Source organism: Eriocheir sinensis, chromosome 53, assembly GCF_024679095.1.
Source record: "Eriocheir sinensis breed Jianghai 21 chromosome 53, ASM2467909v1, whole genome shotgun sequence".
Taxonomy (NCBI): domain Eukaryota; kingdom Metazoa; phylum Arthropoda; class Malacostraca; order Decapoda; family Varunidae; genus Eriocheir; species Eriocheir sinensis.
The window spans coordinates 8933216-8957402 of NC_066561.1; the positions used below are offsets into that span (position 1 = coordinate 8933216).

The following is a 24187-nucleotide window of genomic DNA, read 5'->3' on the forward strand; positions in this document are numbered from 1 at the left end:
TATTATTATGATAATTGTAATCATTATTATTATTATTGTTATTATTATTATTATTATTATTATTATTATTATTATTATTATTATTATTATTATTATTATTATTATTATTATTATTATTATTATTGTTGTTGTTGTTGTTGTTGTTGTTGTTGTTGTTGTTGTTGTTGTTGTTGTTATTATAATTATTGCACTGTCTCATCCACAGACTAAAAGAAAAAAAATACTTGTAGCATTTCATGGCATTTCTTAAATATATTGTGACTAGCAAACATTTTGCGTTCATTGAAGCAAAGTTCAAATCTTAAATACTCCTATAATATATATATTTTTTTCTGGCCGGGTGGTCAGCGTTTGGGCGTGGTGAGCCGGAGTCAAGTCATACCGTTATCTACCAACAATTTCAGCCATCAAACGGCCGAAGACAACCCACTCGCTGTCATATGGCCACCAACCAGCCATATCTGCAGCGGAACTGTTACGACTCAAGAGGATCAAGAGAAGCATTTGTCATTTCGCCTTATTTTTTATATCACTTTATCCATTATTCTAGTGTATTTGGCATTCCATTCTATTCTTCATTGTTGTATGGTATTCATCAATTCACCGTATTGTTTCATTTCATTATACAGTAATTCACAATTCACTGCATCATAGCTGTGGATCCGCCATCTTTATTAAAAAACAGCATCGCACTTTGATTATACGTTTGGAAACACAGCACGTACTTTTTAGAGACTTTTCCGCAACTCTCCGTGTCTGTGAGATTGACAGGCGCGGGTAATTGTATATCGAGCCCTGATTATTTGTCTCTGTCTCCGCTTTCAGTTGGCAACGATGGCGGATAAACTTTCCATTGCTTTGTAAAGGGCGTCTCTCTCTGTATATTATAACTTTAAGAATGCGTGAACATATTTAGATAACTAATTTGCATTTTATTTGGTTATTTATTTATTTTTCATTCAGTTATTTGACCATCCATTAATTTATCTATTTAGACATTTATTTTTTTCTTTGGCGGAATTCGACTAAACGAGGTAGAACATACCTCACAGAAGGGCTTGGTGAGGGCGCGGCTCCCCTGACAAGCACGAATTCCCTATTTAAATGTGGGACTGTCTGGGGGTTGGGACGGCATACTCCTCCCTTCTCCTTTGTTGTTTACTTGCAACAATAAACTATCAATCAATCAATCAATCGGGTCCACTAGGTAACGATGTTCGGGTATTACAAAGGGAACTGAACGGCTAAGAGGGCTGGTTCAATGAATGGTTGGTGTAGTTCAACCTCGATATATGTAACGTCATAACTGTGACAGAGGTGAACACTGACGAAACGCGCACTTATGTGTATGCCATATATAAAGCAATAACATCTTTAGTAACTTTTTACATCCAACTGTGATCTTGACTTAACCCCCTTGAGTGCGGATTTCCTACAAGAAGACATCATCAAGCAACAGGAATGGAACAAAAAGTGGCTGCTACAATTTAATGAAGAAAAACGTAAAGTCCTGCACCTTGGGAGGGGATATCCAGCATACCAATACCACATGGGAAACACTCCACTATCCACCACAGGGACAGAGAAAGACTTGGAAGTATACCTATGTTACCAGGATAGTGAAAACCAAATCCGTGCCAATCGCAGCAGACGGGTTAAAGAGCTTCAGTGAATTCCCCTTGGTGCTGCTTTCTTCTCTAAGTTTCAATATTCCTTCGCTACATGCATTATCATATTTCCCAGTGAGTATCTCAGAGCATAGATTATACAGAATGGTTGTGTGATGCTGTGGTGTGAGTCGCCCATACCTTAACATACCACACTTCTCCTCACCGAACTGCATGGTGCTGTCCACGGCCCAATGATGTATTTTGTTGAGGTGTTCGTGTATGATTTGGACATCCTTTGCTCCGGTGCTGGTCCGGCAACACTGGTCTGGCAGCGTCGACAGAGAGGACAGGGGAAAGAACACCACCCATGAGAGGGGGCTCAAGACCGAGCCTTGTGTCACTCCGCTAATGATAATATTCATCCAACCCTTCTCCTTTGTTGTTTATTGATTGATTGATAGCTTATTGTTGCAGGTAAACAACAAGGGAGAAGGGAGGAACATCCCATCCCAACCCCCAGGCAGGACAGTGTGGGATTATACAACTATTAGTACATGTGTTTTACTTGCAACAATAAACTATCAATCAGTCAATCAATCAATCCAAATGATAATAAATATAACATGATCATTTATTTCCGGTAACTTTACGCATATATAATAGCAAACCAATGAAATAGTTATAATATAAACCACTCCGTTCCGCAAAGAACCATCGGCCATTCGCAAACGTTTGTTTTGTTTACATCGTCGAGGCGAGGCGAGGCGAGGCACGCTGAGGAGGAGGCCGCTGCTACACCCTGCCCGCCATGCCGCGCTAGATACCACTGGGCAGCGGGAACCACGGCGAGAACCACGATTCACCGGCAAAACAAGGCGTGTGTGTGAGTGACGGACAGCATCCTGCACACCAGCGTGGCGGCGGCGTCCCTGCCCGCCCCGTGACCCCCAGCCTCACCATGGACACCATCCTGGAGCAGCAGCGCCGCTACCATGAGGAGCGGGAGCGGCTCATGGCGGCGATGGTCAAGGAGTGTCTGCACAAGAAGAACTCGGTAAGGCGGCAGGGAGGGATGCTGGCCAGGCCTCCACCCACGCCAGCGGTGGGCGGTACTGCCAGTTTTGGTTATCGCGATTACCGGTTACCTTGGCGAGGAGTGATCGATTGCCCACCCAGATAGGTAACAAGCACACTCACTCTTGTTCACTCTCTCTCCCAGAATCGTGAGGTAATCAACTCAGACCACCGCCACCGCATCCTCCTGGACCGCTACGTGGAGAGCTCGCAGCACCTCGCCGACCTGTATGAGGTGGGTCAGCTTACCTGTTTGTTGTGGTGATAATACAGAAACAGCAGAGGAAACTATCGTATGTACTGGTGTTGGAAGATAATTTTTTATATTTTTAAATCAGTCTTTTACATTGTGTTTATGTTATGAGCAAAGGTACCTGTCCAAAGGGTGTTGTTACAGGCATCTCCAGTCAACTGAAGCCATTTATTGTTTAGGATCCTCCAGTAGATGAGAGTAAAGTGTGAGCAGGGCTGAGACACTCTTTTGGGTTCCATGTCTCTTACTGCAGTGTACACTTCTACTGAGATGTGTAAAACTGAAGAGAAGGAGGATTTGTTTGCCTTCCCTTTGGCTGACTCTTTTGTTTCCTTTTTTTGCCTGTAAAAAAAAAAATCAACTCTATATTACAGCATTGCTCCCCTCAGGATGCACTCATTGTATTGGGCGACTGTAATGTTACTACTGACACAGAGAGAGATGGTTGGTTATGAGCACCCTAACCTTGAGCTCTCCTGTTACATTTTGACCTACTCATTGCAGGACAAGGATGGCCTGCGCAAGGAGGAGGTGGCAGCGTTGTCGGGCCCCAATGAGCTGGCGGAGTTCTACAACCGCCTCAAACAGATCAAGGAGTTCCACAAGAAGCATCCCAATGAAGTGAGTCGCTCTTCCTCACCTCAGACTCATCCTCACCTCACTCTTCTCTCCTTAGTGTGTCAGGGTGGGGCTTTTTAAAAATGGGGCATGCAACTAGATTTTATTGAGTGTCTTACTACTACCTACAGCTGCTTCTGTTTTGAGGTGTCTTTCTACTTCTCTCCTGGCATGTAGGAAGGAGGAAATACAATTGTAGGAAGGTTGCTCAAGAGAAAAAGGGATGAAAGTGGGAAGACTGGTTAACTCTTGCATTGGAAAGTTGGACAAACTGCTCCTGTTGCCTTTCAGATCAGTGTGCCGATGAGCGTTGAGTTTGAGGAGATCAACAAGCAGCGTGAGGCCAATGATGAGAACCTCGTCATGGTGGACTTTACCGACGAGGAAGGTTATGGAAAGTACCTCGACCTGCACGAGTGCTACAACAAATACCTCAACATCAAAGGTACGTGTACATCTGGCACCTCATAAAAGATCTAGAGAAAAATCTGAAAGATATGCAAAGAGGAATGGAGTGAAGGATGCTGGGTATATCTTGGAGAGATAGGAAATGAGCATCATGGCTTAGAGGAAAGGCAAAAGGTAGAGGTATTCTCATAATGATTAAGAGTAAGAAGTGGATTTGGGCAGGTCTTTGGCATAGAACTGATAACAGATGGACAACCAGAGTAGCAGAGTGGCAATCCCGGAATTGTATAAGTCGGGGACAAACATATAGTGTAAATACAGATCAAAGTTGGAAAGTATTTTCATAATGATTAAGAGTAAAGTGGATTTGGCCAGGTCTTAGGCATATAGCAAGTGGTCAGTTAGTGCATCAGAAAAGCAACCTAGGAATTCTAAGTCGGCAAATATCTAAAGTTGAAATAATTGACACTACCATCTGTAACAGGCCTTGAAAAAATTGACTACATCACCTACCTGACCACCTTTGACCGGCTCTTTGAGATCCCGAAGGACAAGAAGACGACACAGTACCGGGAGTACCTGTTTGTGCTCCTTGACTACCTGTACGCCTACGTGGAGCGCGTCAAGCCACTCCTCGACCTGAGCCAAGAGCTGGAGATGGTCACCAAGGACTTCAACGAGCAGTGGGAGGGCGGGAGGTGAGGCGCTGGTGATGATGGTGGTAGTGGAGGTGGTGGTGGTAATAGTGGTAGGGGGAGGTAGGGAGGAATGGTGAGGCTTTTCAATGTGGTAAATAGGCTTTTATCAGTACTATTAGGCTGTTTATTCATTATGGGTACGGGTTGTAGTGAATGGAGCTTTCTGTGAGGTTGTTCATTCTTCATGGGTACAAGTTACAGTGTACTGACCTTTTATTTTCCATTTCTTTGTTTTAGATAGAGGAGTATTTTATGAGGGTATTTATGTGTTGTTATTGGTTTTAATTAGAAGATAGTTTTATGATAGTTTATTCGATATCCAGATGCTTAAAGCCAATGTGATGGAGACGAACACTGAGGCCATGCGCAGCTTTAGCATATGCCTCCAACTTAACCTTTAGCTACCTTTATTGTCCTCTTGCAGATTTCCTGGCTGGCCCAAGGAGACAGGTGGAGCCTTGACTGCCATGGGTGCCCACTTGGACCTCTCTGCCTTCTCGTCCTCTGAGGAGCTCATGTCTCTGGGTCTGGATCGTCTCAAGTCTGCGCTGATGGCTCTGGGGCTCAAGTGTGGCGGCACCCTGGAGGAGCGCGCCCAGCGGCTCTTCAAGACCAAGGGTATCTCCGTGGAGGAGCTCGACCCGTCCCTGTTTGCCAAGTCGAAGCCCGGCAAGGTGACCAAGGGCAAGGAGACAGAGAAGATCAAGGAGCTGGCCAACCTGGAGGCTCAGGTGTACCGGCTGACGGAGATCCTGAGTGAGCAGCGCGCCGCCACTAAGGAGAATGTGCAGCGGAAGCAGGCCAGGAGGGACGGCGAGGAGGAGGAGGAGGAGGAAGCGTCCGCCTCTGAGTCTGAGGAGGAGCCCGACGACGAGGTTCCCTACAACCCCAAGAACCTTCCCCTGGGCTGGGACGGCAAGCCCATCCCCTACTGGCTGTACAAGCTGCACGGCCTCAACATCAGCTACAACTGTGAAATTTGCGGCAACTTCACCTACAAGGGCCCCAAGGCTTTCCAGAGGCATTTTGCGGAGTGGCGCCACGCCCACGGCATGCGGTGCCTCGGCATCCCCAACACGGCGCACTTTGCCAATGTGACGCAGATCGAGGACGCCCTGAAGCTGTGGGAGAAGCTGAAGGTGCAGAAGACCTCCGAGCGGTGGCAGTCTGAGCAGGAGGAGGAGTACGAGGACTCCCAAGGCAATGTTGTCAACAGGAAGACCTTTGATGACCTCAAGAGACAAGGCCTACTCTAGTGGGTGGGTACTCACACTGTACAAATGACTTGGTTTATTTGAATATAGTTAAGTTTTTGGAAGAAAGTATATCTCTACACATTTTTTACATTAACATAAATTAAACTCCTTAGGTGATCATTCTTTCTTATGGTAAAATATTTATATTGCCTAAAATTCAATTACACGGCCCCTTCAGGAACGCAACCCTCGCATTAAACGAGAGCTGCCTGTATTTGTAGCCTATTTATTCTGGCGTCCACGGTAGCATCAGCCATTATTAGCTCGCTGCATGACGAAGGCCTTCTCCAATGTTCTCCATATTTCTATCTGATGTTAGTGTTCTCCATCCTTTTCTGGCAAGGTTGTAATTTCAACTCTCCATTTGGTTCTCCGTCTGCCTTGGTTTCTCGTAATTCTTGGGTTGCCACTTTGTTACTTTGGTTGCTCATCTGTTATTAGTTCTATGCATACGACCTGTACAAGTCCACTTTTAACTCTTATTGTCATTAGAATATATCCAACACTCATTCCCTACTCTAAGATGCTCACTTCCTATCTCCACAGTGTTATAACATGTAGAGACAGGGAGGTAGCACCATGGGTTCAGAGAAGATTGCATATATTCTTATGACAAATAAGGATAAGAAGTGGACATGGGCTGGGTATTTGTAGGATTGATAACAGACAGACAGCCACAATAACAGAGCAGCAACACAGGAACTATTGAATGCCAGGGCCGACAGAGAGCCATGTGGGGAGACAAAACTAGAGCCTTTGCCGTAGCACGTACACACACTCAAAAAAGTATCGTTACTGTGGCGTCCAACAGCGTTACCAGATACTCGTACTCAGCCATTTATATTTCCCGACTCCTACCCCTTAACAGTCTTCCGGGCTCCGATAACGAAACTCATTTATAGTTATTGTTAAAAGAGTTTGATCCTGATGTTTCTTGGCAATAGTTAGGTGTCAGAAACTGGTAAATACTATGCTCTGAGTACGATAATCTGGCAACGGTGGCGTCCAACGAGTTTCACACTGAGCAACCCGGTAGTCTCGGCAAGGTTGGTAAGGGACCCGTGTTTGATGCAGCGTTACTGTGCCAGCCCAAAGTCTACTGCTTCATTTACGAGTGCTGCTGTCTTGATTCAGCCAAGTGTAGCCACACCAAACACACGCAAGGATACCAACATGAGTAGCCTCTTAGCAATGGATTCGTCCTTGGTGTCAGTTTGTATCGTACTGAATGTGTAATGATACTTATTTGAGTGTGTTCATACTTACCATAATGTCAGACTTTTGAAGCTGGTTGGAGAGACAAGGTCCACAATGCATTACCAGTAGTATAAAGGAGTGGATGACAAGGTAGAGGGAAAGGCAGAGTATTTACCAGATTTTATTTTCTCAAATTCTATTAAAATTTCTTCATAGTAAATAGTGAGTCTTCCACCCCAAAGGTTGGACGAGGCTGGTGACAGTAGCCCATACTCTTACAGAAGGAAAAAGGTGAATTACAAACTATATTGGTAGAGATGTACAGTTGGTGACAAGTTATTAGTCCTCCTTTTGGTTTGGTATCTCCTTTCTGCACATTTCCTTCTTCCCTTCCTCACTCATTCATTACATAACTAGACTTTTGGCACAGAGAGGAGCTACCAAACCTTGAGTTTAGAGTGAGGTGGATCAATACTTTCATCACAACTGTACTGCTGAATTTAAGGACAGAGAAAACATAATTGTAGACCAGTTGAAGTACATCTACAGCATGAGAGGTTTGGGTAAGGGACCAATATCACCTCTTACATTGCTATACATATTTTACCACAGCAATAAAGCCAAAGGGAAGACATTGAAGACTCACAATTCACCTACCTTAATGTGTAAAGTTGTGGACTAAAAGATCAGTGCACTTAAAACTTGTGTCTCTAGTACCTTTCCATGTTGTCTCCTCTCTTCCCTGCCAGGTCATTCCTCCCTCTCTTGGTCTCCCTCACTCCTCCTACACCCTGTGACTTGCCATGTGGAAAGGGGCTAGAGTCTTCACAAGTTTACAGTAAAGTGATTGATGTTTATATCCACAACCATACATGTGTGTGTGTATGTATGTATGTGTGTGTGCGTGTGTAAGTTTGCATCTTGAGAAATCAGTGTCTTGGTCTTTATTTTCTCTGTAATATCTCTGTTCACTGCACCAAACAAATAAAAAATAGTTTTCGGCTACAAACAACGATATGTATCCAACACTGATATATAGATTATTTTGAGTAGTAAATACATTGAAAAAAAAGTTTCCTTATAACAAGTTAGAAGACAAGTCCAATGCAGAAGTTGCACCCTCTCCCCCCTGACCGTTCCACACAGCCGAGGGAAGCACAGTGGAACTCCCCGCGGCTCGCTGTACAAGAGTGAAAAAGTTATCACCAGTAGTATGTTTGTGATCAGCTAAACAAACTGCCGTGCATGCATCTACACATGGGTTAAGAACTAAGGGTGTTACGAGGGACTGCCAAGTGCTGGTGAGGAGTACGTGGGGTTGTGGGGTTGTTTTCTGATCTGGGTGGAGCTTGCTGGCCCCACCCCGCTCAGTGAGATGAACAGACTGACTCAGGGGGGTAAAACTTGAAGGTCTCACCCCCCGAGTAGCCTGGCTGACTGCTGATAAAAGGGCCGTATTCTTAATTTCGTCGCCCAAGTTCACCTATTAGACAAAGCTTTCCTAGGAGTTTGGGGCATTTCCAGTAGTAGTTTTATGACCCTGGTGATAGTATGACCCTTCTTCTGTATGGTGAACCTAAAGAAACACTCATTATAACCCGATTGACCCTCTCTTTGACCTTTAGAAATAGTTGATGAGAGAAACGAAAATGTCTTGTAATACAGGACAAAGACTGACTCAAGGGTTGGAGCTTGCTGGCCTCACCTGAGTAGACTGGCTGAGAGACTGACTTAGACCAATGGATACACTACGAAGGCACAGGTCAAAAGGTTTCACACGCTCAACTTAGTTCTGTTATCAACACACGTCTTTCTCAAGCTTGCAGATGCCCTAGACTTATTTCTTCAGCGCTGATGCTGCCATATATTCATAAAAAATTCATTTATTTACAAACACATTAAAATCTATTAAACCACATTAAAACAGATGCTTTGTAACTTAGGCAATCACAAGTCTGAGGCGTGTGTGGAGGAGTGGAGCGGCTTGGCACTCCACCTTCCTCGCAGCCCCAAACCAGGCTAAAACTAAACTCCCTGGAGGTTATGCGCGGATTGACTGAGAAAATCCGCTTAACCCAACTAGGTCAGGGTTTAAACAACAGGCAAATTCTATGAAGGAGTTGACTAGCTTTGCGTCTTGATGGAGGGAATTAAATAGTTTTCCGTCCTCATCAAAACGGTGTTGATCGTAGGATAGATGAGTTGACTAGCTTCAGATCACAAGAGGAATTGACTAGCTTTCCATCTTCACATGAAGGGAGTTGACTGTACACTTTTAACACAACTAAGAGTAGAGTGGAGTCGATTGCAGCTTTTCCTCTTCACTAAAAGGGTGTTGATTGTAGACTAACAAAAAGAACAGAGTTGCTTGTAGCTTTCCATCTAAACAATGAGGGGGTTGATTGTCGACTTTGAACGTTGCAAAGTGGTGGTGACTGTAGCATTTAGTCTTCACAAAGGGCGACGACAGTAGACTTCTAACAACACAAAGAGGAGAGTTGAGAGCAGCGTTCCATCACAACCTTCTAGAACACCTGGACGCGGTGGTTCTCGCGGTCACACACCAGAATGTTGCCGTTGGACATGACAGCGACGCCCTCCAGACCCTTGAACTCACCCTCGCCGGACCCCCAGCAGCCAAAGGCCCTCAGGAAGGTGCCGTCGGGGTGGAAGATCTGGATCCGGTTGTTGCCACTGTCCGCCACGAAGATGTACCCTTGGTCGTCCACCGCCACGCCCCTGAAGGCAAGGAGGAAATTAGTGAATGGCCGTTACAGCGACAAAGTGACCAAGAAATGAAGGTCAGGTTGATGTATGGTTGGGAGGACAGGTGGTCAACAACTGGCTGGGGAGGTGAGTGTTCTAACAGGCAGTATTCATGGCTTCCCTTTAATGAAAATTATTGCAAAGATTGTCATATAATTTAGCCCTCTATAATCACCAGGCCACAAAGCACCAATTAACCCGGTAGCAGCAACGGGCCAAATTTGTGGCTTTACCGTGTAGCAGCGACGGGCCAAATTTGTGCCACCATATAAACCCCCCAAAATAGATGATACATAAACTGATCACAAATGCTTTGATATATATTTTGAAATGGTTTGTGTGAGTGATGATTTTTTCTCATTTTTCTTGCTTAGAGGGACCATTAAGGAACGATCCCTGCTGCTACCGGGTTAAACTTGATAGAATCTGGCTCATCTCTGCATTCCATGAGTTATTTTATGTAATGCCAATCTAGACTTGGACAGATAATCAGAATACCTCAAGTAAGGACACTTTACGGAACCCGTTGCTGAGAAAATCTCCTGTTTCAGCCGTGGTGGTTCTTGTGGCTTTGTAAATCTTAGAAATCCCAATGGGGGAAACAGAGGTAGGGACGGAAGACTCACCTTGGGAACTTAAACTGCCCGTCATCGCTGCCCTCCGAGCCGAAGGTGGTGGTCACCTTGCCGTTGATGTCGAAGATCTGGATGCGGTGGTTGTTGGAATCCGAGACGATGACTCTGTTAGTGGAGGAGACTGCGATGTAGTGTGGGTGCTCCAGCTGGCCCGGCTTGCTGCCGATGGAGCCAAACTTGCCCACGAAGGAGCCGTCAGACTGGAACACCTGCACGCGGTGGTTCTCCTTGTCGCAGACGTAGATGAACCCGAGGGCGTCGGTGGTCACGCCCCAAGGGTAGGAGAACCGGCCGTCACCGCTGCCCTGGCTGCCGAAGGATCGGAGGAAGTTGCCCGAGGGATCAAAGACCTGGATCCTGTGGTTATAGCGGTCGGCGATGATGAACTGGCCGATCCTGTTGACGGCCACGCCCGCCAGGCAGTCAAACTCACCCTCTGCGCTGCCGTAGCTGCCAAACTCCTTCACAAATTTGCCGTGCTGGTCAAACACCTGCACTCTGTGGTTGCTGGAGTCAGCGACCACAATGCTGTTGTCTGGCCCAACAGCGATGCCTCTTGGCCATGTAAAGTTTCCTTGTTCACTACCCCTACTCCCGATCTTAAGTAAGAGGCGCTGCTTCTGCAGGTACTGGCTCCTATGGAAACTTCCGAACGGAGTAGGAACCCCCGTACCTGCTAGCGGGGAAGTAGGGGTAGCGTGCACGTTTTTTGAATCATCTTCTGAAGATTCTCCCTCTTTGGCGAGACCAAGAAGGTGCGAGGAGCGGGACCGAGTGATTGCCCGCCCCCCCGTGCGGCCGCTGCCCAGCAGAGAGCTGGCACTCGCACCGCCGGCGGCACTGCTGCTGCTGCCGCTGCTGCCCATCCCACTGCTGCTCAGCGTGCTGCGTGAATTGCTGTCTCCACTGCTGGCGTTGCTTCTGTTCCCGTATTTGTTCTTGAGGTAGCGCGCCCAGTTGGAAAGCTGCGTGGAAGAGGAGCCGCCTTCTTCACTGCCTCCGCCGCCACTGGTGCCGCTGGCGGGTGAGGCCGCTGCTCCAGAGCGCGAGGAAGGTGAGGAGGTGTCTCGGCCATAGCGGGAGCGGTAGTTGGAAGCGGAGGAGGAGGTGTCCGCTGCGGCGCTGTCCTCGTCCTCCAGGCCGGCAGAACTCCTGCTTCGTGCCAGCCGCTGCCGCCGCTCCTTCAGCTCCTCGAAGCGAGCGCGGCTGGTGCCGTGCGTCGCGCCGGACGAGGAGTCGTCCGTGTTGTCGTCGGGGCCCAGCACGGCCGAGCTCTTGGACCTGTTGAGGAAGCGGCTGTGGAAGTTGGACTTTGGCTCCTCCTCGGCGGGCTTGGAGCGGTTCAGGTACTTGCTGGAGTAAGGGTACTTGGATTCAAAGTCTTCCTCCTTCTCCTTGGTGGGAGGCTTGCTCTCCACGTAGGAGGGCCGGCGATGGCTCAGTGCGCTGCCCACCCCGGAGTCGTTGCTCATGCTGCTGGAGGCACCGTAGCGGCTGCTGGTGGTGCTGCCGTTGCTGGTGTCGCTGCTGCTGCCGTACCTGCTGCTGTAGCCGGACTCTCCGCTGCTGCTGGAGGTGGCGGGCGGGTAGGAGCTCCTGTCGCCCCACCGTGAACTAGTGCTAGTACTACTACTGCCTACATCGCGAGACTGGGCACTCCTCCCCAGTAAGGGCCCAATGTCCGGTCGAGAGCGTGAGGTGGTGGTAGTGGTGGTGGTGGTGGTGGTCTTCTCTTCCTCCTCCTCCTCCTCCTCCTCTTCATCGGAAGACTCTTCACTCTCTTCGGACTCGGAATCATCTGTAGTTTCATCGTCGTCATCATTCTCTGATTCCTTCGAGGCCTCTACTGAAGGAGTACCGGCTCGGCCTAAAAAACGCGACTGGAAGCGCGACCTGCCCGATTCCCCGGAGCGTCCCGTCGCCTCCGCCTTGGAGGTGGACGGCCGGGAGTCCTGCCTCGAGAAGCGGTTTTTGAGCTCCTCGGTTGAAAAGGCGGCACCCGTGGGCTTCTTGGGGGACGTGGTGCCCTCAGCAGACTTGTTGCTGTCAGTGCTGTTGGAGCGGCTCAGCCGCCGCTCATAGCTGGCAGTGTCCAGCTGCCGCGGCGTGCGCGTGCCGCTGCCGCTGCCGCCACCGCTGCCCCCGCCGCTGGCACTCTTGTCCTTGTCACCGACGGATGAGTTGGAGGAGGAGCGGCTGAAGGGGTAGGAGCGCTGCGCCACGCTGGTCACGCCGGTGTCCACGCTGGTCTTGCGGGATGGGGCGGCGGAGCGACTGGAGGCCGTGGTGGCCGAGGTGGAGGTGTCGCCACGCCTCCGGGTGGAGTCATCCTCACGGGTGACGGAGGACGTGGGGGAGTGGTTGGCGGACGACCGCGGGGAGGTGGAGGTGCGGTCGCTGCGGCTCTGGCGCGTGTCCTCCCTGATGGAGGACACACGCTCCCCGGCAGGCTTGGGAGTGGTGGGGGTGGAAGGGGTGGAGGGGGTAGAGCTGCTGATGGGGCTGGCCGCCGCCGCTCCTGCCGAGGATGATGATGCCTCGGACTTGTTCTGCTTCTTTATCTTGTCTATCTCGTCCTCGCTTGTCTGGCGCGAGGTCTTGCGCTGGAGGGGCGTGACGGGCGGCTTGGGCAGGCTGGGCTGGGGGGGCTTGGGGGGCGGCTCCTCCTTCTTCTTGTTCTTGAGTTGGTCTCGCTCCTGGAAGCGCTTCATTACGCGTGGTGAGTCGAAGAGCCGAACGATGCCAGAGAGTGGCCCGCGCGAGACGTCCTCGGTGTCAAAGACTCGCTGTCGCTTGGGACCTTCCTCTTCGGAGAAGCGCACCGAGCGGTCCTCGTCTTCCTCTTTTCGCATGAACCTTGACCGGAAGCGCCGCCGCCCAGAGTCAGCCGGGGAATCCTCGTCGTGCCTGTGAGGACAACAGGTGAGCAGGGCAGAGGTGGAAGGCCGCGACTAGGGGGACAAGAACAGGTGGACGGGCATTAGCCAGGCTGGCCGCTGCTGCACTCCACGCTGACGCCACAGAACACACACTGAGCCAGAGCATCCAGGCGTCTGTCATCCGTGTGTGTCCAGTTTGTATCCATGTCAAGAAAGAATTTATCTTATGGGAAAGGGCAAAGAACCATCCAATGACTGACTCTATGACGGCTATATATGATGTAATGATGTCACTCTTCCTTTTATTATTGTCTGGCCTTAAGAGTTTATCAAGTTCAGCTCCCAAGTCTTTTTGATTAATGACATTTAGCCACAATTTTTTTTTACAGCAGAGGAGACAGTGCAAGGGTGTAAAAAAAAAAAAAGGAAAAAAAAAAAAAAAGCCTGCTAGTGATACAGAAGCAGCCGTGGACAGTGACAATGGATGACAGACAAGTGGATGTCCGGCCTGGCTGATGACAAGGCTGAGAGGCAGTGTTGGCAAAGTGGCCTCACCGTCACACCACGGCAAACAACAGTACCGAGTTATTGAAGTAATGAATAACAGAAGTATTAACAAGTAGTAATTTTCACGACCACAGTCCCAACCATCACGTGGCTTGGGGCTCACCATGGTGGCGCCTCCCTTGGTTGGGCCTTGAGCTAAACTTCATTACTGTATTCATTAATTATTAGGTTTCAGGCAAGTTAGTTTGGTGAAGATGTCTGCAGAAGCTCAAGAGAAACAAAGTGAAACAAAAGAGAACTTGTCGAGAGGTGGCAAGGGCAAGGGAGGAGTGCACGGACAGGGCTGCTAGAGTGAGGAGTGCAAGGATAGGGCTGCTAGAGTGTCTTGATGGGTCACTACAGGCGTTGGGATGGTGCCGAGGTTTGTACAAGCGCTCGGCAAACTAACGTCAAAACCAACTGTTAAAATTAGCTCTCCTGCCAGAGTTAGGGGTCCCCACAACTTGTCTCATTCCTGTAAGTACTGTATAAAGTGTTCTGTCAAAGTCAGTATTCTACATTTAGGTAACTGAAGACTTGTACTTACCGTATGTGCTCGTGCTAAGTCGAGTTCGTGTAACAGTCGACCCCAAAAGCTACAACTTGATTGAATGTGGAATAATTTTATCTTTAGCAATGTAGTAGTCATACTTGTAGTAGTAGAAGTAAGTGGCAGTAGTAGCATCAGTAGCAGTAGTAGTAGTAGTAGTGGTAGTAGTAGTATTTAAGAGGCAGCAGTAGTAGTAGTAGTAGCAGCAGTAGAAAAGTAGTATCTATGTCAATCCCCTAAACCTAGTCTTTACTTAACCATTTGATGAAATTCTTGTTTTATACGAGTAAACAGTAAATAGCAAACAAGAGGCGAGAGCTGTCATCCAGGCTAAGAGTTGGCAGTGTGAGAAGAGTGGCTGAGTTTTCAGAGCAGGGTGGCGGGTCAGTGTGGAGAGTGGCAGCGGTGCAGCGGCCAGACAGTAGGGCGGCAGAGGGTTGAGGCAGGCAATGGTTGGGCCCGGGAAGGGACTGTACTACACAGACACTGGTAGGTATCATCTAGGTCTTACAGCAACAAATCAACTGATCTACGTGACTATGACATCAATCCATTTAACAACTAAAAGAAATTACTTATTCATCAAGAGGTTCATATAGTCCGTCTCACATTCTCAAGTGCTCCGTCCCCTGAAGGGTGCAACACCTGACTGGCCCCGGTGTGGTCACTGGTCAGGCCTCTCGGCCACAGCCACACTGGTCTCAACAGAATATACCCATTTAATTAAGGGTTGTTTTGAAGACGTTCCACATGAAATAGTATATAAATTCTGGGCTGCTTTTGGCATTAGTGTTTGCAGGCAACTCCAAGAATGACTTGACACTTGTGGTCTGAGGCAAAGACAGACTTTAATAACAATGCACATAATACTTGGAGACACGGGAGCATCGTTGACAGGAGTCAGCTGTGATGGTGAGGGCGGCAACACAACCCAAAGCTTGGTGAATCACACATTGGCAGGACTGGGGGGAGGGGGGGCAGGTAAGCCATGTATGGTGTCTGATGCAACTAAAGCATTGCTGAATGTGTAAAATTTGGCACTTTGGGGATTTTTTTTGTTAGGAAGCTTTACTTCCAACACCAGGAGACAGAATACAGGCTGAAGATGCTTGTCAATGCCCCTTCCTTAGTTGTGTGGCAGATGACGCTTTGGAGGGTGTCAAATATTACTACAGTTTTGTGTCTTCAGGAAAGGTGGCGGGCCGAGGGCAATACTGAATAACTAGAAATGCCTGCAGTAGGAAGATGCCACCAGGCAATTTTTTTTGTTACATTGGTGTCTTGATGCTCTCCTGAAAGAGCTTGACACCAACAACTCTGCAAGACCGAATGTGGCGTGGGCAGGACCTAGCGAGGGTCAGGCTGTGGCATCACCCAAGGGCGTGGAGCAGGGGTGTTAGTGGGGCCGAGGGGTGCTGTGAGGGGGGGAGGAGGGGGGGGAGAAGGTGAGACAGACTATACCTCTCCACGGTCCTCTCCCCAAAGCGTCTGCGCATGAGTGGTGAGGTCCTGCCTGAGTAGCCGTAGGCATCCTCCTGGTCCCGGAACTGAGCTGCCAGTCGGTGGTCGCTCTTGCTCTTCATGAGGCCCGAGCCGAGGGACGGGGACAGGCCATAGTTGTCGCTCGCCTTGTTGGAGGAACTGAAGCTCAGGTCGCCCAGGCTGGTCAGGCTCGACACCAGCTGCACAGGACACCACAGGCTCATTAGCAATCCATATTTTTACTTCAATTTTGTACCTTAGCTCAATTATCCAAAGTTTTCTCCCTGATATAAGTTTAACAAAGGGTGGATACATAGGTGCTCAACACATATTATGAAGCACTAGACTGAACTAGGAAAGAAAGTTGGAAGGTTTTGTTTAGTCGGCGCAACGTCTGTGGTCATATGCCGGAGAGAGACAGAAGGGAAAGGAATTATAGAAGAAGGGAACAGAGCTGACTGAACTAGGAAGAAAACTGCACTACAATTCTCAAACTCCAGCAGTCAATATATCATTAATTTTTACCTCGGCTCAATTTTCCAAAGGGTGAATACAAAATCAGTGAACACAAATGAACCACAAGACTGAATTAGCAGAAAAACTACACAATAACAGTGATCAGAACTCAACCATCTGATGATTACCCCTTGAACTTTTTTGCTGGGCCAGTCAAGTAATCTTAACCCCAAAACATAAACTAAACTCAAGAACGGTTTAGTCTGCCAACTACTGTCCAAGAGAGACTTAACCCGGTAGCAGCAGGGATCATATTTCTTAATGGTCCCTCTAAGCGAGAAAAATGAGAAAAAATCACCCCTCACACAAACCATTTCATAATATATATCAAAGCATTTGTGATCAGATTATGTATCATCTATTTTGGGGGGTTTATATCATGGCACAATTTTGGCCCGTCGCTGCTACACCGTAAAGCCACAAATTTGGCCCGTCGCTACTTCCGGGTTAAGATGACAAGCTTAAAGACTTAACTAGTAACTCATCCCACTGCCAACTCTGTTCCATCCTGTGTATGAAGAAGACTACTGTACATCATCAAGCTGGTGTTCCGAGGTGCACATCAAGCATCTATAAATATCCTGTTACATTTCACCAGGAGTCTAAAGATCCTGTTGCTCTCCTCTGGGTGTGAAAAGATCCCTGTTGCATTCCCCTGGGGCTAAATGTACCCTAGATATTTTTTTTTTTTACAGCAGAGGAGACAGTGCAAGGGCATAAAAATAAAGAAAACAATAATGAAATAAAAAAGCCCGCTCTTTACTGCTCCTAAATAGAGTAGAGTGGCCAAAAAGAGTAAATCCTCCCCCCATAGATGCCCTTCACACCCCCATCCCCACCTTGTTGAGATCATCGGGAGGGTTGAATCTCGCCCTCCTGCTGTAGTCTCCGGCCTCATAGTCGAAGCTTCGTATGAACTCCATGGTCTTGAGGAAGATGTCCTTGGTGTCCATGAGCTCGGCATCGTCCCAGGGCGTGTTGTCGTCCATGTGTTTCTCCGCCAAGTCAATGTTGGCGTTGATGTTGGACACTTCCTGGTCCAGGCTCTCCTTCAGGGTGTTCAGGTTCTTGAGCTCCACAGTGTAGTAGTTCTCAACCTGCAGGCGGTGGAGAGGTGTGAGGGGATGAGAGAGGGATAATAACCAAGAGAGAGGGATGTGGTCTTTTTCACATTTGGCAGGTCACTACAACAGTTAAAAGACAGAAGATAATGACCGCTCATGGCCCGCGCCTCACCTCGGACTTGAGGAAGGAGCACCGGTCCTTGACTGACTTCTGCAGCCGCTTGGAGATGTTCTCAATCTCCTCGCTGACGCTGTGTGTGTTCTGCTTCAGCGACACGATGTTTCTCTCCACCGTGGACAGCTGGTCGTTGAGGCGGTGGGCCGCACGCTTCACCTGCAACGACACGACTCTGTGACTCGGGGGTAATAGGGAGGAGGTGATGGAGGACTTACGTCACCACCACTGTGACTCAAGGGGAAGTATGTGGAGGGGAAGGGGAGGAGATGCTAGATGACAGACACCCAACTTAACCCCTTGACTGCAGATTTCCTACAAGAAGACATCACCAAGCTACAGGAATGGAACAAAAAGTGGCTGCTACAATTCAATGAAGAAAAATGTATAGTCACACACCTTGGGAGGGGAAATCCAGCATGCGAATACCACATGGGAAACACTCCACTATCCACCACAGAGGCAGAGAAAGACTGGGAAGTATATGTTACCAGGCTACCAGTGAAAGCCAAATCCGTGCCAACTGCAGCGGACAGGTTAAGGGGAAGGGGATTTAGGTGGTGCCTGAAACACACCACCACACTTAAGTCATAGGGAAAGGGAGCTAACTAGAACTGAAAGAAACAACTGAAACTCAACCTCACCATGCAGACGGGAGCAAGATGAGGACAGATAAACTGACCTGGTTGTTGATGCGGCCAATCTCTCTCTTGAGGATGTCGGAGTGCGCCGCCTTGCAGTCTTCGCAGATTTTCTTGTCACAGTGAGCGCACACGGAGAGGTAGTTCTTCTCGTTGCAAACATTACACCTCTCCATGTACTGGCCTGGGGGGAGGGAGAGAGGAGATGGGGTGAGAAGAGGGAAAACATCAGTTGGAAGACCAGAAAATTTTAGAAGAGATGGTAAGATAAAAAAAGAGTATAGAGTAGACATTTTTTTCCATTGCACACATTACACCTCTCCATGTACTGGCCTGGGGGGAGGAAGAGGGATGGGGTGAGAAGAGGGAATACATCAGTTGGAAGACCAGAAAATTTTAGAAGAGATGTTAAGATAAAAAAAGAGTATAGAGTAGGCATTTTTTTCCATTGCAAACATTACACCTCTCCATGTACTGGCCTGGGGGAGGGAGAGGAGAGGTGGTGAGGAGAAAGGGACTGCCAAAAGAGAAGAGGAAGAAACACACAGCTAAAGAAGAGTGAGAAAAACGGAAGTTAAAGAAGAGGAGGAGAGGTAAATAAGAAGAGGAGAAGAGGAAGAAATATGTACAACACGTGAAGAAGAGTAGGAAAGACTGAAGTAAAAGAAGAGCAGGTAAGAGGAGAGGTAAGTAAGAAGAGGAAGAAAAACACCTAAGAAAGAGTGGGAAAGACTAATATAAAAGAGCAAGAGGTAAGAGAGAAAGGGAAGAAAACACATATATACACCCCAGGAAGAAAGGCCTTAAAACAGGAGGAAAAGAAGAAAATGTGACAAGAGAGAAGAGGAAGACAAACATGATACACTTTTTTTCATAACTGACATGGGTAGCAAGATGGACTGACAGGAGGAGACAAGAACGAGGGAGACGCGATGAGATGCCAAAAGATGGACAGGAGGTGACAAGAACGAGGGAGATGACGGGAAATGGAGGGGATGAGAGAAGGAAGAAGAGATGAGATGTCAGGAGATGGAAGAGGTGATAAAAATGAAGGAGATAACAGAAATGAAACATGATGAAGAAGAGATGATATGATAGATGAGACAATGAGATGACAGGTGAAAGAATTAAGGATGAATAGTGAATGAGGTGAGTTAATAGACAGGCATTTAGGACAAAGAAGAAAACAACGATAAGAAATTACAAGGAAGGGGTCGAGGGTGAGTCTTACCCGTGTGTGGGTCCGGAGTCTCGCCCGTAATTTCTATGTGGGCCTCGAGGAACCGCTGGAGGGTGACGTTGGAGGGGAAGCCTTGGACGCCGTTGTAGGGGATGCGGTGCTCGGCGCGACACTCCGGGCACTTGACCTGGGGGGGGGGGAGATTATTATTATTATTATTATTAGTAGTAGTAGTAGTAGTGGTGGTGGCGGAAGACATACAAGAACAAGAGGAAAAAGTAGAACAATAACAAAAAAATGAAAAAGAACAGAGAGAGAGAGAGAGACTTCCTGTTTATTAAGACAACTAAAAGGCGAGTCTTTGAAGTGCGCCAGACAGGTGTGGAGGCTGCCAGCTGTCAGGTGTTGCTCTTAGGGTGATGATGATGATGATAATAATAATGACGATAAAACAAAAAGAAATATCCTTCATCAAATTAAATCGTTCCTCTATAAATAAAATGTCATTCCTCTATAAAAGTCCTTCATAAAAAAAAGTCTTACATCAATAGAAATATAAGTTATCCCTCATACAGATAAGTTCTCCTTATTAAAACTGTTGCCTCCAATACCAGCGGGAGCTTGAATCATTGGTTGCAGGGAAAACTGACACACAGGAAGCTTAGAGTAGACGGGAGACACGTTACTAGACAGATGTACTATAGACAAAGATACAGATGTAGAGATAGAGAGATAAATAAATGCTTAGACAGATAAGATAAATGGTTCTACCGCCTTCTAATGTTTGAACAAGTATACTCTGCCCCGCCCCGCCCCGCGAGTCGAGGCACCATCAGTCAGCGTACCTGTCGTCGCACATAGTCGACGAGGCCCTCCATGCAGGGCTCCATGCACACCGAGTGTTGGCATGGCAGCAGCTTGGGGTTCCGGAAGCGGTCGAGGCAGATGCAGCAGGTCAACAGCTGCTCCAATTGGTGCGCCATCTTGCCGCAGGTGGCCGTGCTGCGGGGAGGAGAAACAAGCATTAGAACACAACTTTGAAGGGATTTTAGTCAAAGAAACAATTAAGAGAAGAAATAATCCTTCTATGATGCGTTATTAAATGTCATCAGTCCCAGGAGCAGCACGCGCCAGACGCCTGCCTCTGTATTCTCGTACCAATGGAGGTTTCTAATCAGTCTGGAAATTGTTCTTAGACCAACATCTTTTCGGGGCACACAATAACACGCCCGTCGTCTTTTGTCCTGTAACAGTTGGAGGGGGACCGTATACTGGACTGAATCGCATCCTTCTATAGTGGACTGTTGACACATTGCATTCACGCATCGTGTGGGGATATCACGCTATTAAGAGCACGTCAAACCTCTTATTGTAAATATCAAAATTAATATAAATGTAATTACGGAACCTCTGCCCTAATTAGAACCGGCAGCGAGTTTGTCATTAACATTTGGACAACGGCAGGCACGCAAGACGCGGCCGCCGTCCGCGAGGCAGCCAGGGCGTGACGCGAGGAGCCGGGGCAGGCGGGCCAGAAATACGCGAGCTGGGCAAGGCTGGGCACCGCGGCGCGCCGCCTGCGTGTGCCCGGCTGGGGACACATGACACGAGCCTCGCACAGCTGTCTCGACACATTCATTTGTATGTTATTCTTTCGAGGTGTCCTGCATTATTAAAATCATCTTTGTCTTTTATCCACTATAATAGTAAACTTTTATCTCCACGAGCCATTACCTTCCCAGAGAATGCAAATTTGCATGACAAGTTTCTCAACCTATGAACAATTCGTCATCCTCCTCAGCAAAATTTTCCGTACGTTCGTTTCCACTCTGTAGCCACAGAATTCCTCGGCATACACGCCCCGCCGCGCCCGCCCCGCCCCGCCCCGCCCACTGGTCACACCCAGATGAGTCCGACATGCAGAAACGTCAAAGCTGTGAGCAGTGACAACCCATGGAAGGACGGCAGTGAAGGATGGGAGGAAGTGGCAGGAGGAGCGACGGAGGGCAGATAAGAGTGGGTCAGTGCCAAGAATACCCATGCGGCGGCGGAGCGGCTGCCAAACCAGCCGGCGCCAGTCTCAGGGGCGGCGCGTGGCCCAGACGTGTTCTGCTTCTGCCTGCCGCGCCCGTGGACCAAGGGCGACGCCCACCATCACCCGGCGAGGCGCACGCATCACGCCCCTCACGCCGAGCTAGTGGTCTGCACGCTGAGCGGATGGTTCACGTAGTTACGCAGGAAGTATGTGTTATCTTCGATATGTTGCATGTATGTGGCATGTATGTGAGCTTCATCAAATACGAATCTGTCCATCCAACCTTTGGAGACTCCGTGACGGGGCATTTGTGGGCACGGGGAGGCACAGCGAGGCGAGGAGCGGCGGGCACGGCGTCGGCGAGTTGTCTTCCTCCAAGAATACCCGCCGTCCGCAGTTCTTCACTCCCGCTCCTCCCTCTCTTCGCCTTCACCCCCTCGCCCCTCTCCTCGCGCCGCTCATAACAGCCGCGCCGCAACGCCACTTCGCCAGTTCATTAATCTTGTCGCAGGTCTTGAATCCACCCGCTGACACCGAGCTATGCGGCGCTTAACCTAAGGCCTCCCCGCACACACGCCTAGGACAACCTTTGGCTTTTCCCACTTTTTACGGTCGCCGTTTCTGACTAAATCGCTCCGCCTCCCTCTCTTGTGCGTCTCCTTCCGTCATGCAATTTCCCAAGAGATATTATTCGCTGCAATCTGTACCCACTCTCCGGTCTCCCTCTATTCCTTTTGTATTTCACTTTCAGCTTAAACACCTTTTCAAACACACTCCTTTGTCCACCTCATAACATGCCCGTACTATTGCAGCCTTCGCCACCTTTTATTGATATTTCTCCCCTCTCCCCCTGCACATACAAGGACAATTCTCAATAAGACCAAAACCACTGAAGCTTCAAATAAATCATTACATCCCGAACACCATTCAATGATGCTCTGATCATTTAACTGCCGTGAACAAGTGATGCTGTGCTTTGATTTCACTTTTAACCGCCACCTTTTGTGTGTGTGTGTGTGTGTGTGTGTGTGTGTGTGTGTGTAGTTTCATCCACCACCACCACATGTTGTAAATCACGTCAATCAAGCCACATTTTTTACTCCTGAACCCGCCGCTGATAGATCTCCTAAACACCCGTAATTAAACATGGAAATTAATCCCCGAGAACCAACACGCCTCTAGACAGCCAATACCAATCAAGCCCTGTCATCAACGCTTAGGATACACCAGAGAACGCTTAATATTAACTTGATGTGTTTGGGGGTCGGGTAGAGATCCTCTGCTCACTGGTAATGTTTTTAGGATGCCGCACGTCTCTGTAAAACTCCTACTGCAGTGTTATCATTCCACAGAGACAAACCGCAATCTTATGCATTGAAGGTGTGTATAGCATCTCCACCTGACCATCAAACGTAACATCACTCGGCTATTGAAACAAAGTAGCTTTTACACATAATTGAGACAAACAATCTCTTTTACACTTACGCTGGTAAGTACTCAAATCTTTCTTAATTAACGTGCTCAAAGACCTATAGATCGGTCCTGAACTTACATTCGCTGGCGCTTCGGAATACCTCAAGCTTTAATCGACGCTGGAAACGATGATAACCAACACTATCCTAAACATCCCGAAACGACTCCTGTAGTTGCGCTCAGACAACACCCGCAAGCCTGACACACACAGCAGATGCCCCTACAATGCACCACTCATCTTCTCCCTTTTAATGGATGCTTGTAAACTGTTCGCAACGCCTTAAACATCCTCAAACACTCTGAAATTGACCATGTACTTAAGCTCTGGTAATACATATACAAATGATACATGCAAAAGTTTACTCTAAAATGCATGATTCATCTACTCCCTAAATATATGTTGGTAAGGTATCTCAAACGTCTATCACATCTTCAAACACCCTGAAAATGATCATGTACTTGACTCCGGAGACACATGAAAAACACTCATTAGTCAATTCTGCAACGCTAAACTACAATCTCTTCAGACTCAATCGGCTTGGGAGACACTAACAGCTTCCTTTAACGTCATGACACCTCTATATCAGACCTGTACTTACATTCCCTAGTAACACACGTACAGGCTATGGTCGGCCCTACACCACTGTACTAGGATTTCTTTGGGCTCAATCGGAGCAGGAGACACTTAAGCCTTCCTCAACATCAATATATTCCATACATTATCCCAGTACTTTCAGTCCCTAGCGACACATTGAGAGAACACACGCATTAGTTGGCTCCACAGTTCTATATAACATTATCTCTTAGGCTCAGTAATCTCCCTGGACTCAATCGGCGCAAGAAATACTTCATAAACTTTCCTTAACTAACAGCGCACTCTACTCATATATAAGATCGGTTCTGTACTTACAAACACATGCATTAGTCTGTCCCACACTTCTATACCATGATCTTTTTAGGCTCAGTAATCTCCTGGGGCTCAATCGTCGCAAGAAACACTTCATAAACTTTCCTTAACTAACAGCGCACTCTACTCGTATATAAGATCGGTTCTGTACTTACATTCCCTAGCGACACGTAGAGATAGAGAACACACGCATTAGTCTGTCCCACACTTCTATACCATGATCT

At 48.0% G+C, this 24187-nt stretch overlaps 2 protein-coding genes across 5 annotated transcripts in view; one reads left to right on the plus strand and one right to left on the minus strand.

Moving 5' to 3' along the window:
- The first annotated feature begins 2319 nt into the window (after positions 1-2319).
- On the plus strand, positions 2320-9430 carry LOC126983330 (splicing factor 3A subunit 3-like). The gene is made up of 6 exons (XM_050836033.1): positions 2320-2664; positions 2830-2919; positions 3442-3558; positions 3847-4000; positions 4448-4661; positions 5086-9430. Exons 1-6 carry the CDS (start codon positions 2569-2571, stop codon positions 5915-5917), a joined length of 1503 nt encoding a protein of 500 aa, XP_050691990.1. The 5' UTR covers positions 2320-2568; the 3' UTR covers positions 5918-9430.
- Positions 7283-24187, minus strand: part of LOC126983329 (RING finger protein nhl-1-like) — a 45879-nt gene continuing 28974 nt past the window's right edge. For all 4 annotated transcript variants that reach the window (XM_050836029.1, XM_050836030.1, XM_050836031.1 and 1 more), the window contains 8 exons: positions 20394-20550; positions 19600-19735; positions 18410-18552; positions 17725-17886; positions 17328-17585; positions 15952-16172; positions 10507-13422; positions 7283-9853 (listed from right to left, as the gene is read on the minus strand). In XM_050836029.1, the coding sequence (XP_050691986.1) occupies positions 9640-9853; positions 10507-13422; positions 15952-16172; positions 17328-17585; positions 17725-17886; positions 18410-18552; positions 19600-19735; positions 20394-20531 (4188 nt within the window). In that variant the 5' untranslated portion in view covers positions 20532-20550 and the 3' untranslated portion in view covers positions 7283-9639. The remainder of the gene's footprint in view (positions 9854-10506; positions 13423-15951; positions 16173-17327; positions 17586-17724; positions 17887-18409; positions 18553-19599; positions 19736-20393; positions 20551-24187) is intronic.

Excerpts from the sequence above, each read along its gene's own strand:
- LOC126983330 (XM_050836033.1), top strand. The coding sequence starts at position 2,569 with ATGGACACCATCCTGGAGCAGCAGCGCCGCTACCATGAGGAGCGGGAG. Across the intron at positions 3,559-3,846 it reads ACAAGAAGCATCCCAATGAA|ATCAGTGTGCCGATGAGCGT; the intron begins GTGAGTCGCTCT and ends GTTGCCTTTCAG. Across the intron at positions 4,001-4,447 it reads CAAATACCTCAACATCAAAG|GCCTTGAAAAAATTGACTAC; the intron begins GTACGTGTACAT and ends CATCTGTAACAG.